Source organism: Tamandua tetradactyla, chromosome 22, assembly GCF_023851605.1.
Source record: "Tamandua tetradactyla isolate mTamTet1 chromosome 22, mTamTet1.pri, whole genome shotgun sequence".
Classification (NCBI taxonomy): domain Eukaryota; kingdom Metazoa; phylum Chordata; class Mammalia; order Pilosa; family Myrmecophagidae; genus Tamandua; species Tamandua tetradactyla.
This window is the reverse complement of record NC_135348.1, coordinates 17,482,180-17,502,126: the sequence shown is the minus strand read 5'-3', so window position 1 is coordinate 17,502,126 and position 19,947 is coordinate 17,482,180. Positions and strand designations below refer to the sequence as shown.

The window sequence follows — 19,947 nt, the reverse complement described above, 5'->3', positions numbered from 1 at the left end:
TATCTCTAATGGTGGAATTTCAAGCATTAGTAAAAGGCTACTAGGTGATGAATTCTGTGAAAAAGGCTTTTTTTCTGTACAGATATAAACCACATTAATTAGGAATTGGTATAGCTCAACCTAGCACATGACACTCATTTTGGTTAATAAAGTGCACATTTGAGGAGAGAGGTATTCCATTCTTTCACTTTATACTTTTGTGTTATGTAATTTTTTTATAGTTAATAGGCATTGTTTTGATAAATAAATTTTAAAGCCCTTTATATAACCAGTTACACACACACACATACACAACTAAACAGTGAACCCAAGATTCAAGAGCCCACTAATCTTAAACCAAAAGCCTTCTTGCTTTTAGTCAATGACGATAAGTACTACAATTAACCGTGATAAATCTAAGACATTTCACCTAAAGTAGAAGTGAACTTGTTGGTCCTCAGATATGACAGATGGGGAAAATGAAGAAAAAAAATCAAATTGCTAAAAGTATGAAAAGAATTCACAACTTTTGGGTTAAATAATAAAAAACAAATTAAGAGATTAGAGTTGCTTTGGTTTCTGAGAATAAAAAGTTAAGAACTTGCAAGTTTCTTTGTCCCTATCAAAATTACATGAAGGGGGCCACAGTGGCTCAGCAGGTAAGAATGTTTGCCTGCCATGCCCAAGGACCCGGGTTCGATTCCCGGTGCCTGCCCATGTTAAAAAAAAAAAAAATTACATGAAGGGAGGCGGGCCATTGTGGCTCAGCAGGCAGAGGTCTCACCTGCCATGCTGCTGGAGACCAGGATTTGATTCTGGTGCCTACCCATGCAAAAAAAAAAAAAAAAGAAACAAATCATATGAAGGGGCGATGCAATGGTGGGTTAGTGGCAGAACTGTCGCCTGCCATGCTGCCAGAGACCTAGGTTCGATTCTAGCAGCCAGCCCATAGCAAAAAAAAAAAAAAAAAAAAAAAAAAAATTACATGAAGGCCATTAGGCACAGACACTACTCTGGTAACAGTGAATGTTGAGAACATAGACAGAAATCATTAAATGACAACAAAAGACCTCTGACCCAAAATTGAAGTTGTTAATCCTTATTCTCATGCAAATGTACATCCCTTGTTCAGATACTCAAGAAAGATAACTTTCCCCTCAAAAGAGAGTTGTGAGATGTCTATTTTTTTCTTCTGATTTTAATGAGAAACAATTCTTAGTATACAGAAAAGTGGAAAATGAAAGAATTCCAAGATCTCGCTAAGCAGAGATAATGCTCGATCCTAAACATTTTTGTGCCAATAATATCAAACTCTTCCACTGCATATACATATAAAATTTTTAGTTTTTGTGTTTCATAATTTGACTTGTTTTCATTTTAATATGGTAAAACATATTTCCATAACAATACTGACAGATTGAGAGCAATATTTTTGATGATGTATAGTATCCACTGTATGGATTTACCAACATTTATTTAACCAGTTCTCTATCGTTGGATATTATGAACAGCCATACAACCAAACTTTTTTTTGCATATTTTTTGCATACTCAATGACTCTGTTTAAAGCCCTAAGTAAATATTACATGATTGATTTTAAAAATTGTTATAGGGTGTGTGAGGGTAGTTCAGTGGTAGAATTCTTGCCTGCCATGTGGGAGACCTGGGTTTGATTCCTGGCCCATGCACTTCCCAAACAAACAAAGAAACCAACAAAATCAACCAAACAAAAAATTCAACAGATGGTGCTGCAATGACAGGATCCTCACATGGAAACAGAATGAAATGTGACCCTACCATGCAGCTTACAAAAAAAATCCATATAGATTACTATAAAGATTAAACCTAATTTCATTCTCATCAAATATATGACACTGTCTGTTTTCTCATACCTTCACCAACATTAGGAATTTTCATCATTTTTAATCTTGGTTAATCTAATAGGCAAAAATGCTGTTTTGTTTTAAATTGAATTTCATTGATTACTAATGAGGATAAATTATTTTTCCTATGTGATTTTATTTCATCTTTTTGTAAATTATCTGCTCCAGTTTTTTTTTTTGAGATATTCAGAAACTACAGTTTCCATGTAGCTGAATTTTATCAATTTCCTTAATGATTTTTGCTTTTGATGTCAGCCAGCAAAGGCCTTCTCCATTCTAAGATTTTAAAACTATTTCCCCAAATTTTCTGCTAAGTTCTGTAGTTTAATTTTTATATTCATATAAGCTTTATTCCAAACAAATAATTCACTTGGTCCTCAAATATGATGGGTGGGGAAAATGAAGAAATAAAATCAAATTGCTGGGGTGGGCCATGGTGGCTCAGCAGGCAGAGTTCTCGCCTGCCATGCCGGAGACCCAGGCCCATGTAAAATAAAAAATAAAATAATTCAAATTGCAAAAAAAAAAATCACATCTTAGTGGATTAATAATAAAAAAAATTAAGAGATTAGAGCTGCTTAAACATATACATTTCATATATACATATACAATTTTTTATCTTTTTTGAATTTCTTTCACTTTAAGGTGTGAGATAGGGATCTAAAAACGAACTGATATACTAAATAACTGGTCAGCTATCCTAACATCCTATTAAAATACCATGTTTATTATATATTCAAATTCCCATACATAATATGTCTGTTTCTGGAAGCTCTATTCTGTTCCATTTAATTGACAATTCTTCACTAGAACACACCATTTTTGTTACTGTAATTTATGCTTTTGTATTTGGTAAGGTAATTAAAACCTATTTGCATTACCTGTAATTTAGTTCTATCAAACCTGGTTCTTTGGTTTCTCAGGCAATTACAGTACAAAAACTAATACAAATAATCTAAAGTATATGTTCACTAAATATATTGCATCACATCTTACTATCTTGTACTGCAATATGGCCTCCCCCTCTCCCCCCTATCGCCATACCTCTTATAATAATGACCGGTAGCCGACTGTTAGTTCTATCAAATGTAGTACTTCTGTTTCTCAGGCAATTACAGTACAGTACAAAAACTAATATAAATAATTAAAAATTTCTGTTCACTAAATATATTGTATCACATCTTACTATCTTATTCTGCAATATGGGCTCCACACCCTGCCCCCACCGCCATACCTCTTACAAAAATCACCAGTAGCCGATTAAGCTAATTCAAGAATTCAACTCTTCTTGAAATACTCTTACCTGCCATGTTCCCTACCACCTTCCAAGCATATTTCTCATGGCTTTTTTTCCCCTTCTTTTATTTTTCATTGTGTATCCTAAGGCTCTATCTTTAGTCTTCTTTTTATTTTAACTCTTTCCAAAGACAGATTTTATCTACCTTCATCAAAACTCTGACAACTCCAAAATCTGAATTTTCAACCCAAGTAAAAATAAAATACTCCAAACAAAAATATCAAAGTGCCAAGTAAACAATTTTTCCTTCCTATTCTAGGTGCCTAAAACTCATTATGTCCATAATTGAGCTTATTACCATCTTTCCAAAACTTGCTAATTATAAATTAAATAAGAAACATTTAGTAGGAAAACATCAACAGTATAGGCAATGTAAAGGGTAAATAATTGGGGGTAAGGAAAAGAGTTAAGGAGGGGTTCGAATTTTATACTTGGTGAGGGTGTGTTTGGTATTTTTCTCTCTGGAGCAATGAAAATTGTCTAAAATTGAGAGTGCTGATGATTGTACAACTAAGCGAGGGTAAGGTGAAATGTGGATTATTTACTTTGGACATAATCCACGATGCCCAATGGATGGAGGTGGCTGAAGAATACACTGACTGAGAAGCAGAAGGTGAACTGTGGTGTGGAATATTGTGTGGCGTATTCCGGCAGTTTGTAAGCTGCCGGAATGCAATATACCAGAAATTGGAAAGGCTTTTAAAACAGGAATTTATTAAGTGGCAAGTTTACAGTTCTAAGGCTGGGAAAATGTCCACATTAAGGCATCCAGAAAAAAATACCTTAAATCCAAAGAAAGAGCCAATGAAGTTCCGGGTTTCTCTCTCAGCTGGAAAGGCACATGGTGATATCTGTTAGCTTTCTCTCCTCATTTCATAAATGCTTCCCTGGGGGTGTTTTCCTACTGCATCTCCAAAGGTCTCTGGCTATGTGGGCTCTGTTGGCTCTTTTCAAAATGGTTCCCTCTTAAAAGGCTCCAGTAAGCAACCCCACCTTGAAAGGGTGGAGACACATTTCCATGGAAACCATCTAATCAAAAGTTACCACTCACAATTGGGTGGGTCACATCTACATGGAAACAATAAAAAAGATCCCATCCAAATGTCAAATGGTACAATCGCTCTGGAATGCAGTTTGGCGGGTCCTCAGGAAGCTAAGTATAGAATTGCCATATGATCCAGCAATACCATTGCTAGGTATCTACTCAGAGGACATGAGGGCAAGGATACAAATGGACATTTGCACACCAATTTTATAGCAGCATTATTTACAATTGCGAAGAGATGGAAACAGCCCAAATTTCCATCAATAGAGGAGTGGCTAAACAAGCTGTGGTATATACATACAATGAATATTATGCAGCTGTAAGACTGTAAGTATTATTTTATAAAACTTCATAATTTTATGAAATATAATGTCCTTAAGGTCCATAAAGATGGACCTTAAGGACATTATGTTGAGTGAGATTAGCCAGAAACAAAAGGACAAATACTGCATGTTCTCACTGATATGAACTGACATTAGTAAATAAACTTGGAGAATCTCAGTTGGTAAAAGAGACCATTAGGAGACAGAAATAGGGTAAGATATTGGGTAATTGGAGTTGAAGGGATACAACTTATACAACAGGACTGATTGTAAAAACTCAGAAGTGGATAGCACAATACTACCTAACTGTAATACAATTATATTAGAACACTGAATGAAACTGAATGTGAGAATGATAGAGGGAGGAAGACTGGGGGACAAATGAAATCAGAAAGAAAGATGGAAGATAAAGACTAAGATGATATAATCTAGGAATGCCTGGAATGTATAATGATAGGCATTCATTATACTAATGAATGTCCAAATTTAAAAATGTTTTTGCATGAGGAAGAACAAAGGAATGTTAATACTGCTGGGTGTTGAAAATGGATGGTAATTTAAAATTTTAACAAGTGTGAGATGAAAGTAAAAAATGTTTATCTGTTACAAAATTTATATTTTGACTAGTACAGTTCCTAATATAACTTATGTAGACAGCTTATTTGAATACAATAAATACATGGAACCTTGAGTAGGGCATAAAATTTTGTAGGTTTGTCCAGAGTGATGCCACAATAAATCCCAGAGTGATTTGAAAAGTGAGTAAAAAAGTATTTGCAAAGTCCCCTTGGGAAAATGGTGAGAAAGGGGAAAAATTCAACTTCCCTAAGTAGAGAATTCTTGATATTCTCACAAACAGTGGGGACAACTAAAGCAATAGTCTGAGCCCCCAATCTTGGGGTTTGTTCATATGAAACTTAACCCCACAAAGGATAGGTCAAGCCTACTTAAAATTAGGCCTAAGACCTAAGAGTCACCCCCAAGAGAACCTCTTTTGTTGCTCAGATGTGGCCTCTCTTTCCAGTCAACACAACAAGCAAACTCAGTGCCCTCCCCTGTCTACGTGGGACATGACTCCCAGGGGTGTGGACATTCTGGCAACGTGGGACAGAAATCCTAGAATGAGGTGAGACTCGACATCAAGGGATTGAGAAAACCTTCTCAACCAAAAGAGAGAAGAGTGAAATGAGAAAAAATAAAGTGTCAATGGCTGAGAGATTCCAACAGAGTTGAGAGGTTATTCTGGAGATTATTCTTATGCATTAAATAGACATTACCTTGTTAGTCAAAATGTAATGGAGAGGCTGGAGAGAACTACCTGAAAATGTAGAGCTGTGTTCCAGTAGCCATGTTTCTTGATGATGACTGAATAATGATATAGCTTTCACAATGTGACTGTGTGATTGTGAAAACCTTGTGTCTGATGCTCCTTTTATCTACCTTATCAACAGATAAGTAAAATATATGGAATAAAAATAAATAATAGAGGGAACAAATGTTAAAATAAACTTAGATTGAAATACTAGTGATCAATGAAAGGGAGGGGTAAGGGTATGGTATGTATGGATTTTTTCTTGTTTTCTTTTTATTTTTTTTTTCTGAATTAATGCAAATATTCTAAGAAATGATCATAATGATGATGAGTATGCAACTGTGATGATATTGTGAATTACTGATTATATATGTAGAATGGAATGATCATAAGTTAAGAATGTGTTTGTTGTTATATTAAAAAAAAAAATTTTAACTAATAAAAAAAGAAAAAAATGTTACTGGTAGAAAAAAAAAATTTTGGCCTAAGAGTCACCCCCAAGAGAACCTCTTTTGTTGCTCAGATGTGGCCTCTCTCTCTCTGCAGCCAACACAACAAGCATACTCACTGCCCTCCCCTCTATGTGGAACATGATTTCCAGGGGTGTGGACCTTCCTGGCAATGTGGGACAGAAATCCTAGAATGAGCTGGGACTCAGCAGCAAGGGATTGAGAAAACCTTCTTGACCAAAAGGGGGAAGAGTGAAATGAGACAAAATAAGTGTCAACGGCTGAGAGAATTTAAACAGATTTGAGAGGGTATCTTGGAGGTTATTCTTACGCATTAAATAGATAAAACATTTTTAGTTAAGCCATAACCAAGAGGCTGGAGGGAACTGCCTGAAAATGTAGTGCTGTGTTCCAATAGCCATGTTTCTTGAAGATGATTGTATAATGATATAGCTTTTGCAATTTGACTATGTGATTGTGAAAACCTTGTGTCTGATGCTCCTTTTATCTGCCTTATCAACAGACGAGTAAAACATATGGAATAAAAATAAATAATAGGGGAACAAATGTTAAAATAAATTTAGTAGATTGAAATGCTAGTGATCAATGAAAGGGAGGGGTATGGTATGTATGAATTTTTTTCTGTTTTCTTTTTATTTCTCTCTCTGAATTGATGCAAAAGTTCTAAAACATGATCATGATGATGAATATGCAACTGTGATGATATTGTGAATTACTGATTATATATGTAAAATGGAATGATCATATGTTAAGAATGTTTGTTTGTTTGTTGTTATATTTTAAAAAAATTAAAAATTAAAAAAAAAAGATCCCACCCAGCAATTGTGAATGAGGATTAAAAAACATGGCTTTTCTAGGGATACATAACAATTTCAAATTGACACATGCAGCTACAGAAAGGAATAAAACTGTGAGGTATGCAACAAGGTGAATGAACCTTGTGGACATTATGTGGTGCAAAATAAGCCAGGTCAAAAGAACAAATAATGTATGGCCTCTTTTAGAAAATACTCATATGAATTATCTGGTATTTTCCTGGAACTCTGGATATGTATGTGAAACCTAAGACTCAGTGTTGGACTTCTGCAGCTCTGAAAGTCAGCACTGCTACATAGAACAACTGTTAAAGAAACTGAAAAGGAGATCAGGCTTCAATTAGAGATCAGACAAACCTGATCTGGTTGGGAGTAAGGTAAAACAGAATACAGGATTCTGTATAAGGAAGATATTATCTATATTGTAGAACTTCACCTAATGTTTGAGACCAAAGGAAGAGAGGTTTGTTTTGTTGAAGACCTAAATTTTCTGTAGCACATAATCTAACTCAACCTGTCTGGATAGCTCATTTACAGAACAAAAACACATGGAGCCCAAAATGGAAACAAGGGCTTGTAATTCTGTATAGTTTAATGTAATATCTAGACACATTCCAGAGTATATTGGGCAGATAATTAAAAAGAATTGGCAAAGTCCCTTGAGGGGTAGGAGGAAAAATATGCAACTCTTAAACTTTACCAGCAGGGAAACCCTTAATACTGTTTCAAACATTAGGGACTCCCTAGTCAATTGGCTAAACCCCTTATCTTGAGGCTTGCTCTTATGAAGACTATTTTTGTAAGCACAGAAGCGAAGCCTACCTATAATTATGCCTAAGAGTTACTTCCAGAAAACCTGTTTTGTTGCTCAGATGTATGTGGCCTCTCTCTCCTTAAGCGTAACTTTGCCAGGAAAATCATTATCCTCCCCTTGTACATGGACATGACATCCAGGAGTAAAAGCCATGAATCAGGCACCATGGGATCCACAATGCCTTCTTGAACAAAAAGGGTAAGAGAAATGTAACAAAACAAGGTTTCAATGGCTAAGAGAGCTCAAATAGAGTCAAGATGTTATTTTGGAGGCTACTATTATGCAAGTGTCAGCTAGATATTTCTATTTACGATGGCTTACCAAACCCTAACCAACACACCATTCCTGTTAGCCCTAAAGGACACCTAGGGCTCTCTCTGAGATTCTACAAAAGTTTCATGTATTAAGTTTATTTTCTAGACATCTACAACCTCCAGATGGTTCCTACTCCAGAAAAGTCCTGAAACCCAGTGTACACAGCCTCTCCAAGAACATCAACTAGTTCCACTCCCTTACCACATATTATCGACACCTCTTTCTAACATGGAAAAGTTAGAATGGGCATAGCCAAATACCCCTACAGACTGGGAGAAAGAGGAAGGGAGAAGGAGGAATTATAACAAAGAAGATAGAATTTAACAAATGAGTATGACTGCTGAATCATTATATTGATATTTCTTTTAGTCTCCAGTGTCTTGGAGAAACTAGAAGGAGAAACCTGGAATTGTGGAAACTGTAACCCATACCAAACTCTGAAATTCCTTCTATAACTACTTGTTACAATGTACTTTGAAATGTATTGCTTTTTGTATATATGCTATATTTCACAATAAAAAATGCTAAAAAAATTGTAACTACAATTTTATTGTTTGATTTTAAGTTAAGAGATAAGCATTCTTGGAGCTTTAATCTACAATTCCTTCTCTCCAAAGGCCTATTCCAATGGACCTTTTGGTCACCTGAAATAACTAACACTGAGTTTAGTTGCTTTCCCTGTGTGAGTAAATGCTTAGATACTCTAAAATGCTTTAGAGTTATCAAACCAAAATTTTAGAAAGAATATAAAGTTTTGTTCTAAAAGGAATGAAGAAGAGAAGACTATAGTATTATTATTACAAATAATATAATAATTTGTCAGAAAAATCATTGTTTTCCATGAAAGTATGACTTTTTTTTTGTACGCTGTATGGCAGGGTCACATTTCATTAATTTCCCATGTGAGTATCCTGTTATTTGCAGCACCGTTTGTTAATTTTCGTTTGTTTTTTGGAGGGGAGTGCATGGACCGGGACTCAAACCCACATCAAAATATGGCTTTTAAATAGCTGTATTCCTCTTTTAATTTTAAATCAAATATATTTCTGATTATATAACAGAAATCAACAAGTAAATATAATTTACCTTAGAACGGAATTATATGTTAATTTTTTTTGTTCTTAATTTTTTAAATTAATAAGTAAATTTAAAAATATATATATATAATTTACCTTTAATTCATTTTAGTATTGTATTTATATAAATGAAACAGATGTGTTTCAAGGGATTACTATTACAAAGAGGAATACAAAGACAAAATTAAATACAAAAATATCTAATTTACGTAAAAATACATGCTATATCTGGTCTATATATTATATACATATGCACACACACACACAGGAAGGCTCTATATAAATCCACAGCAACATTTCCCATGTATTATATCATTCTTATATTAGCATTTTTCTTTAAGACATATTTCAATTTAATAATTACAGTCATTTATTTTATAGGCAGATTGTATTAAAAGTCAAAAAAATTTATTTGATTAAAAGTCAAATTTCAAACTTATATTTAACAAGTTTATTAAAGGTCTGTTACCAAGCGGAAAAATATTTTCTTTAATAGATGGTAAAAAAAAAAAAAAAAACCACAAAATAGAGTTCAAAATGTGCAAAGCTAGAGAAAGTGTAACCAAACTTTTCTATGTCACTTATAATGTGTAGCCATAGGAATAAAATGTATCCAAATTATGTAGAGTAGCTTTTTGGTTGGTAATGGTGCTTTCCCCTGGCCTATCAGTCACATGCTTAAATGTTTTCAGATGTCACAGGCTAAAACATAAATTTCTTACCTTCTAACATTTCAATGTGGAGAAAATAAAAGGCCTCCAATGAATTGGCCACTGCTTATATTTAGAGCATCATTCAATGCTAATTCACTCAATGAATATTTATACAGTACCTCTTCTGTGCCAGTCACTGCTTTATGTAAGGAAGAAAGAATAGTGAGCAAGATTAACAAGATCCTTGTTCTCAGTTCTAGTAGGGGGAAACGAACAATAAAACACAATTAAGAAAAATCAGATACTGATAAGTGCTGTGGAGAAAATGAAAGGGGTCAGTCTGTTTGAAAACAGGTATTCAAGAATAGAAACAGTGCAACAGAGAAAGAAGACTGAAGGAGAAAAATAACAAAGAAAAAACCCAAACTAAACCAAAATCTCAATCTATTCAAAGGAACACCAAAAAGGAAAAATGAAAAAAATCGCTGAAAAATTGGGCCAAAAATGTTCTCTCTCTCTCTAACACACACATGTACACACATACATTATTACGATAGAAAAATCTCCAAATTTATCAATATCTATAACCATAATAAATATCAATGTACTAAACTCTCCAATTATAAGAAAACAATTGATAGAATGTATAAAAATACAAAATCCAGATGCACGCTGTTTAAAAAAGAAACATAAAACATAAAGCCACAGAAGTGCTGAAAATAACAGGATGGAAAAAAGAAATACCATGCAAATACCTAATAAAAAAAAATTAAACAATTAAAACTTTAAGGCATTAAGCCTTCATAGAGAAAAAGAAAATAACTATGATAAAAAGTTTAATTCACCTATATATAACAACCCTAAACTTTTATGACACTGTAACAACAACAAATCAGAATTAATCATAATTTTAAGGAAATACTGATGAATCCACTAGAAGGTTGTAACATACTTCTTTTAGGAACTGATAGATCAAGTAGTCAGAAAAATTAAGGATAGAAAAGATGTGAATGATCCAATTACACATTAATCTGAGATATATAGAAAACTCTACCTAAGAATTGTGGAACACACATTGTTCTTTTTTGTTGTTTCGTTTTGTTTTATGTAACTGACTTTTTATTGAAAGTATCTTGTATTTGTGATGGTTGTTTTAGGGTTTTGCCATACATTTTAATGTTAAATGTTAATTATTTTTCACATACAGGTTGTGTGAATAGTTTTCCCCAGATGGAAATAATAATTTTAAAAAGATGACATAACCATGTGGGTTGTGTTTTTTTCAACTGAAAATCTACAAACTGCCTAGTTATATTTCTTCCAAAAAGCACAAAATGGTTAGTGACTGAATTTCTAGCCAACATATACAAAGCTGAGAGATTAAAAGTATAAACATAAGTCCTCAGATCCAATTAAGGGAGTCCTCTTTACAGACTAATCAATACTTGTGGTACTCTTTGACTCCAGAGAGCTAGAAGACACCCTAATAACCTCAATTCAAAACATTTACCTCAAATAGCCTTTTTCCAGTTTTCAACTGATGAATAAAGACATTACTTTATTAATTCTATTTCAGAAATCTTTTTCCAAGTTCTTTTTATTTACAATGCCAATTTTTAAAAGGTCACGAAACTGAAGTTAACTGAACAGTAAACAGCAGAAATTGCTTTACATAAAAAGGGAAAGCACAAAACACCGCTATTTATAGAGAACCTACAGTTCAGTTTTATTCAAAGTAAAGAAAGAAGCTTATGATCATACTAGAAGAAACTCAGCAGCAGGTTTTGGAATCTGTACTCAAACTACACATGCAATGAAGACAATATTCTGCTAATACAATTCATTTGCTGCTGGATTTCTCTACCGTTTGTCTAATATTAATAATTATAAACAGAGCAGTACAACCAGTATTTGGAACAATCCTTACAGTGTTACAGTGTCAGGCACAATGCTTCACTTCTCTTCACACCACTGGTTCTCTTTGCGTACCCGGGCTTCCTCCTCTTCAGTTAAGTTGTTTTTGATATTGAAGGTCTTGCAAATCTTAGACTTCTCCTTGATCATATAGGCAACAGTCTTGCATGTAATATCAAGCAAATCCTTGATGTCTAAGTAGTTTTCAGCCAGAATAAATTCAAAAAGTGTTCCCTGGCTAACTTACAGGAATTCTTGGTCCCAAACAGGGATACCATTCATTTGCTTTTCTTTGTTCTCATCATGTTCAGGAGGAGGAGGGTCATCTTTGTGGTGGGTGCACTACCCAATTACCTTTTTTAATATTGCTGCATTAACATTTGGTGGAGGAACTGGGTCATCACCTCCTTCATCATTCATTCCCAAATCTTCTAACATGGTCTTTATAGTCACAGATTGATTGGCAATTTCAATATCACTTTCAAATATCTCTCCATCAGAACTCTGCAACTTAATTGGGCCAGAGACTGAGGAGAACTGGGCGGCATCAGCACAATAAGAAGGGAGAGGTGGAGAACGAGGCTGCTACTCAACCCCATTGTTTTTTTTTTTTTTTTTTTTTTTTTTAAAGACAGAGAGAAGGAAGGAAGGAAGAAAGGGAAACATTTTTAAACATTTTCTTGTTTTATTGTATTCTGTTTCTCCGTTTTTGTTACATGGGCTAGGGCCGGGAATCGAACCGAGGTCCTCCGGCATAGCAGGCAAGCACTTTGCCCGCTGAGCCACCGCGGCCCACCCCCCATTGTTTTTTAAGTACAAATGGGACATAGATGAAAATTGACCATGTCAGTCAAGTCACAACATATTTCAAATAATCTTAGTATCACCTATATCACATTTTAAAATTTTAAATCAAGTTAGAAATTAATAAAAAAGATAAGCGATGAAGGCAAGCCCTCTCTTAGGCGATGGCCTTTAAGCTGAGGCATAAATGACAACAATAGCTAGCGTGTGAACATCTGGGACAGTTAGAAAAAACAGCTAACATAAAAAGGCTCTAAGTCAGAAGCAACCTTTGCAGAACCGAAAGAAGGCGAGGGTGCCAGGACATGCAAATGAGGAGAATAGCACTGGATGAGTTTAGTGAGATAAGCAGGGACCAAATCATGTAGGTCGAGTAGGATTTTATTCTACGCATAATGTGAAACAGGACGATTTAAGTAGGGGAGTGGCATGATCTGATTTTAAAACACCATTTGGCAGCTCTGGGGAAAGTGGATTGTAGGTAGGTAAGGGTAGAAACAGGGTGACCAGTTCTATGACACTAGCCCAGGCAAGAGATGATGACAAGGTTAGGGATAGTGATGGACAGAAGTATATGGTTTCCAGATACATTTTGGAGGGAGAGTCAACTTAGCTGTTAATCATCACCAATTCCTTATGCCCTCCTTATTGCCATTGTTTATGCCAGTCGTAGAGCCATAGTGTTGACTGCTCCTCCTTTGTGCTCCTATATACAGTGAATGCACCTCCCACACATTAAAATATATCATGTTATAATATATATGCACACACATACATTTAACTTATCTGTTCTTACCTACTAAATTCCATCAATGAACTATTTCATACCAAAGGCTAGATAACTGAGCTCTCAATTTTCGGATATAGTAAATACTATTTTTTAGGAAGTGACTGGTGAATTTTGGATAAGTAAGGATATAGAATTGGTCTAGAAACCATATCTGTAAATATGATTATATTGTAAATATATTAGAGAAATCATTTAAGGAAAATCTTTATGTTAAGCTTTTAGAAGAGGAAAAATTATTTTATAAAATAAACATTCAATCTATCATGTATTTATCACGCTAATATTGTTTTTCCTTTTTTTTTTTTTAGGCGCATGGTCCAGGAATTGAACCTGTCAATATTGCTCTTATATAGATAAAAATATTTTGCTCATATCTGGAACTAAATCCAATTATCCTAATTTTTCCCTCTTCTTAAAATTTCTTCTTTCATTGGTTTTTAGTTTTTTTGAAATGGTGTTAGGAAGGTTTTATATGACTGTATTTGAATGAAGAAAAGTGAATGAGCCAAATTAAATTCAGCAGAAAATTGTCTTTTGTCCCTAAAAGAATACATATAATGTTAGGGAAGATGGAACAGATTAAAAAATGGTACAGAGCAGAGAGAAAGGCAAAAAATATAGTACCAAAGAGAAGAGGAATAAAGAAGTCTATAATAAACAGCTGAAGAAAAAATATAATATATTCTTGCATTGGGGTCACAACATTTTTGAAAAAAAGCTTATTGTATTTGCTTGAAATTATTCTTTCTCATGTGTGACATATGTAAATGCAGACATAGTTGTATATTTATAACCCAGCTGTTTTCTAAAATTAAAAACAACATAAAGTTTAATATGCTGCAGGCTGTTTCTCTAATTATTCATTCTCCTCTTGTCATTATCACTTTTATCGTTTAGGTCTTTTTACAGAGAGATTATTTTTATGATCACTTACTATGCCATATGTATTAACTATTAAGAGGTGAAAAAAATCACTTTAGAATAGAAACTTTGTCAAGAGGACTGGAGCTTTTCCCAAGTAGTAGGTGAATGATTTGCATGTAGGCCAACTTGCCTCTGTGTATGACAATGTAAACATATAAACATTCCAAATTGAGATAAGTGTATAGTAATGAATAGAAATAAGTAAAAGTAAAGTTAATGAACAGAAAGAAGTAAGTCTAGTTTGCTTTTAATACCAGAAAGGCACAAATCTATCCTGCTGCCATTATTATGATGCTGTAGAGAGAGTGTTTTAACATAAGTGAAGTGGATGGACAAATGTATTATTAATGTTCTCAAAGCATCTTAGAGGAACAAGATCCTGAAGAAAAGATGGGTATGGTCTGGACAGTGGGGATTAAATGAGAAGATAGCAATGGAGAAGGCTTTATAACTGGCATGAGGCCTGTGACAGGACTTGACTGGAGGTCGTAACCTGGCTTGGGGGAGACAGGCATGCACTTGGCAAAGAGTTGAGCAGTGGGTTGCCTCCCTGACTCTCCTTGTTAACTTTATCCAGTCCCAAAGTTTTGAAGGAAACAGTGTTTATGAAGAGAAACAGATCATCCATGACCATCCTCTCTAAAACAGTGCCCCACACCCCAGTCACTCTGTATCCCATATCCATCCTTATTTTCTTCATAGCACAACACTAATTGAAATTATAACCTTTATTCTTTGTTTATTTTCTGTGTGCTCCATTAATGTGTCTTTGTCTGCCTTTGTCTGTCTTGCTGATCACTATATTTTTAACAACTTGAGCAAAATAAATATTTTTTGATTAAATGAATTGATGAGGGTTTTAAATAGTCTTTAGTAAATGAGGATCATACAAAAATAATTGTTAAAAAGTGACAATGTGTTAGTTTAAGTGAAAGAAAAAAATAATATTTAGTTCACGAATTTATTTCATCTATCACTTAATGACTAAATGGATTATGCCTAATATAAAATATTCTACCAAGTTAATTTAACAAACATTTACGGTATAAATGCCTTATCACATGCAGTGAATCTGGCTTCAGAAAACATGTTACCAAAGACATACATGATAGACTTCTAGATGTCTGCTGAACAACAAAGTAACCACTAGTCACATAGGTCTATTTAAATTAACCAAAATTAAACATGCAATTCCTTAGTTGCACTAACCACATTTCAAATGCTATTAGACAGTGCAGATGAACATTTCCAACACTGCTGAAAGTTCTAGGCTGTAAAGTACCTAGTATACCAGCAAACTTCTTTAAAAAATCATTGATGGGCATGAGGGGGACAGGTAGTCAATGCAGAAAACAGACAAAATGCCAATCACATTGAGTGTTCTGCAGAGGAACAACCAGCTGATTGAATGTTTCACTTTTTACATTTTATTTTTATTTATTTATTTTTCACATGGGCAGGCACCAGGAATCAAACCTAGGTCTCTGGCATGGCAGGCGAGAATTCTGCCCCTGAGCTACCGTCGCACCACCTAACGTTTTACTTTTTAACTAGTCATATGTATAAATACAGGCTGAGTACCATCCTTATTTAAGTAAATGTTGCATAAACTTTAATGAGTTGAAAAGTATAGCTAGTTATATTATCTTGGACACACTAAGAATTCTTTTAAAGAAATACCATCCTACAGTGGAAGAAATAAGTGTTAAATACAGTTTCATAGAAATTCTACAGAATATGGAATTTCAAAACTAAGAATAGGGAGATTAAATAGAGCAACATAAAAATATATATGCTGGTACATTAAATAAAATGGGAGATTATAAAATCAAATTTATACTGTGATTTCAATCATGTAATGCTATATAGAAATATGGGTAAAAATCACAAAGGAACATGAAAAAGTGTTCATATTTGGTTGAAGAATTAGGGGTATTTAATAGAACAAATTAGCATTGTTCAAATATTGTTAAAACAATAAACAAAGTAAATGGGTCTACGGTTGCATGGTGGTTTAGTGGTTTAGTCAACTCCATGCGGGAGACACAGGTTCGATTCCCAGATCATGCACCGTCCCCCCTCCCCTGCCTCCCCCCCAAAAGTAAATGGGTCTATTCCTATTCTAAGAATAAAATTATCCACTGTTTTCTAACATGTTCTACATGTTACTCTAACCTCAATTTCATATATACAACCCTATTTATGTTCTGTCATATAGTCAATTGCTGTTCTAATAAAATAAATGCCCCCTGGAAGTAATATTTTCATCAAACTTAAAGCTTGAAGGAGTCTTTAAAAGTTCATCTGATATAGCTTCTGCCTCCGCTGGAAAGGCTGTGATTTTATATTGAGTCAAACATTTTGTTGGAGAGAAACTCTGGGTTCAAGCTACTCTGGGGCAGCTGACTGTGTGATCCTGCTAAAGCCACTTCACTCATCTGGTTTAATTTCATTTATCAGTGAAAGGAAAGGGGAGGGAAGATGATATCTTGTATCTTCTAGTCTAAAGATACCTGACTATAAGCTTCTGTCTCAGATAACTTACCTCTCTCAATATAGGATCAGTTATTGAATTCAGATTGACAGCTCCTTCATAGGTCAGGTAGTAAAATACATTGAGGGATCGGACAGCCTCTGGTCCTTGCTGTTTATAGCCAAAAATGAGATCAATCCATTGGTGAAGCTGGCAGGAAACAAATTCACTCTCCAAGGCCTGAAAAGGGGGATAGATCATATTATTATGCTGAATTCTATTTTTTCAAAAAGAGAAATTTAGAACAAGCAGTAACTTTTTAACACTTAATGTACTATGAACACTTTAAAATAAAGTTCTATTCTGTAGTCCTGTTTTCTACTAGAATCTGTTCTCCTTTGTTTATAATCAGTGACTCTCCAGCACAGTATACACTGAAATGCAACAGACTGCTTCAATTTCCGCATTCTACCACTGTACCATAAGCACTGTGAAGGCCAGGACTGGCTCTTCTTGGTTTCATTTGTAACTCAGGACCTGACAGGGACTCAATTTATGTCTCAAAGAAAGGAAGTCACATAATGTAAATGCTATTTTATGAAAGAAAAGAGGAACCATTCACTTGAAATATTTATAATTTTTCTAGAATGAAACATCTTGTCAATTACAAAAACTGTAACAAAATTATTTGTAGATTTCAGTTGAGTTTATACGCTAACACATTAGATTTTGAGGGGGGCGGTTCTTATAAGTACTGATTTACTATTCTAGGTATTAATATAAAATCAGACCAAATATTTGATACTATTAACATAACAGTATCCAATAAATAATGAACAAGCATAATCACATATTCAGGGGAAATGCTGGGGACAGGATCCACTTCCTATCACTACATTCCAGTTACTAGCATTGTATTTAAAACATAGTAAGTACCAATAAATGTATGTTGAATAAAATATTATAAATATGAAAGAGTTTAAAAACTGGAGACTTAATTTTTTAGAAAGTTTGTCACATTTATACTACATCATATTGTCCATTACTACAACATAAAAGTTTCACATTATGGGCCTGTTTACCAATAAATAATGCTATTCAAAGCAAAGCTCTCAAACTCTATAGCTTAATTAAATGTACACAAAGTTATATATCATAATGAAATTTCAGAAAAATAAATTCTTACTCTTAGGGTAGTAAATATGTGAGTGTGACATATTTGTGGAATGCCTTGCTACTTAAGTTGTCAATATTATAAGAAGAGATGTGTTGGTTTTAAAACAAAATTGACCTAAGTTCAGCGAACAGTGAGATATAGACTATCTCATGATAAAAGACATTATGATTAGTTAACCAGTACAGTCTGGTATAAATACATGTTTTATTAAAATGAGTGCCTATGAATGAGGAAGACATTTATGACTAAATACAAATAATATAATATTTCCTTTAATGTTTAACATGGCTTCACAATATATCACATACTATAAAATATGAACAAGAATTCTGTCAAATAAAACTCGAGATAATTGTCATATTCCAAAGTATACCTGAAATGAAATATGCCTACAAATATTTAGTGAGTTTCAATTCTGAAAGTTATTGATTTAGACATCTCTTGTAAAATCCACATTTACTTATTTATTAAACAGCGAAAAGAGCACAAAACTTCTTGATATTTTATTTTAAATAAGAAGAGAAGGATGTAATAATTTCTCATTTTAAGTACATGTATTTAAAATATATCTAAAAATCCAGGAACTTTCACTTCTCAGCCTTTTGGCTAAGAGCAAGTGTAAAAATCCAAGAACTACTAATGCAAGTTGCATACAAAAATGATAGGTTTGTTTCATTAACTTGGGCCTGGGGGAGGGATGGGAGAAGTGGGGGACATGTTTAAAGTGACACATAAAAACAGCAATTGTCTTAATTTGTGTGCAGTGCACTCCACACAAAAGCCCTAAATATGTTCAAATTAGAGCAAGCTGCTTGATTGTCATTGCAGTCTCATGTCACATTAATGCATGACAAACATTAAACCATACACTTAAATGGCAATTTATATCATTTAAATGTTTACTGCCAGACTAGCTCATCATTCATTTAAATGTGACTTTCTGACAGCTAATTTCAGTTAATTTTCTCCAATTCACTTAATTAGAACTTTCAATCAGGGAAGGACCTTACTTATCTTCTAGCTTACATCCTTTTTTGCTTGTTGTTCAAAATTTGAGTTAATAAACTGCTGAAAAGCTCTATTATAATAGATTAGCATCTAATATTTCTGAGTCTACAAAACAAGTGTGACCATATCAAACAAACTCACAGTGCAGACTTGTAGAGAGAACCTATACTTATTTACATATATAATACTCTTGCCAGTAGTTTAAATAAAAAACATTTAGTTCATACACATACACTATTGAAACGATAAAAAAAACACATCTAAGCTAATTAAAAATTAATGATTTCAAAATTGTTTAATAAGATAAAACAGTCAGGAGTCTCCTGAGTGTCCAAGATATTGTGATTTGAGACTATAAAATTTTAGAAGGCTAGGCAAATGACAAAGTACACATGAATTTTCTCAATATTAAAGCTCTAAAAACTAGAGCAATTTTATTTTATATGTCATAAAAATAGAATTGTGATTTTTTTAAATGAATAATCACTTGTTAATACACATTTACAATGGTGAAGTTGGTTAGATTTAGATGATTAAACCTTTACATCCTTATAAGACACCAGAATTTTAAGCAAAAATGCTGAAGTGAAAGATACTATATGATCATATTACGCTCTGAAAGCACATGCAGAGATAACCACACTACTATGGTTCAGACTTCCCTTTACACTGTGATGCTAGTCAATCTTTAAGGGGTTGACCTGTAATACATGGAATTATTGATGACACCTTTTCCAGAGGTTGATAAACACAGTACTTTCATGAATACAGACTATAAATAAATTATAAATAAATAAATAATCTCATTAGTCACCTTCAAGCATCTCTTGTGGTAATATACCAAAACTCTTTAAAAGGGAACCCAAAAGATTAAC

General features: G+C 33.7%; 1 protein-coding gene and 1 pseudogene across 5 annotated transcripts in view; both read right to left on the bottom strand.

Annotated features, from left to right (window-relative positions):
* Positions 1-19,947, bottom strand: part of LRBA (LPS responsive beige-like anchor protein) — a 1,037,640-nt gene that overhangs the window by 68,089 nt on the left and 949,604 nt on the right. For all 5 annotated transcript variants that reach the window (XM_077139839.1, XM_077139840.1, XM_077139843.1 and 2 more), the window contains one exon: positions 16,960-17,127. In XM_077139839.1, coding sequence (XP_076995954.1) covers positions 16,960-17,127 — 168 coding nt within the window. The remainder of the gene's footprint in view (positions 1-16,959; positions 17,128-19,947) is intronic.
* Positions 10,931-16,450, bottom strand: LOC143665926 (S-phase kinase-associated protein 1 pseudogene; annotated as a pseudogene).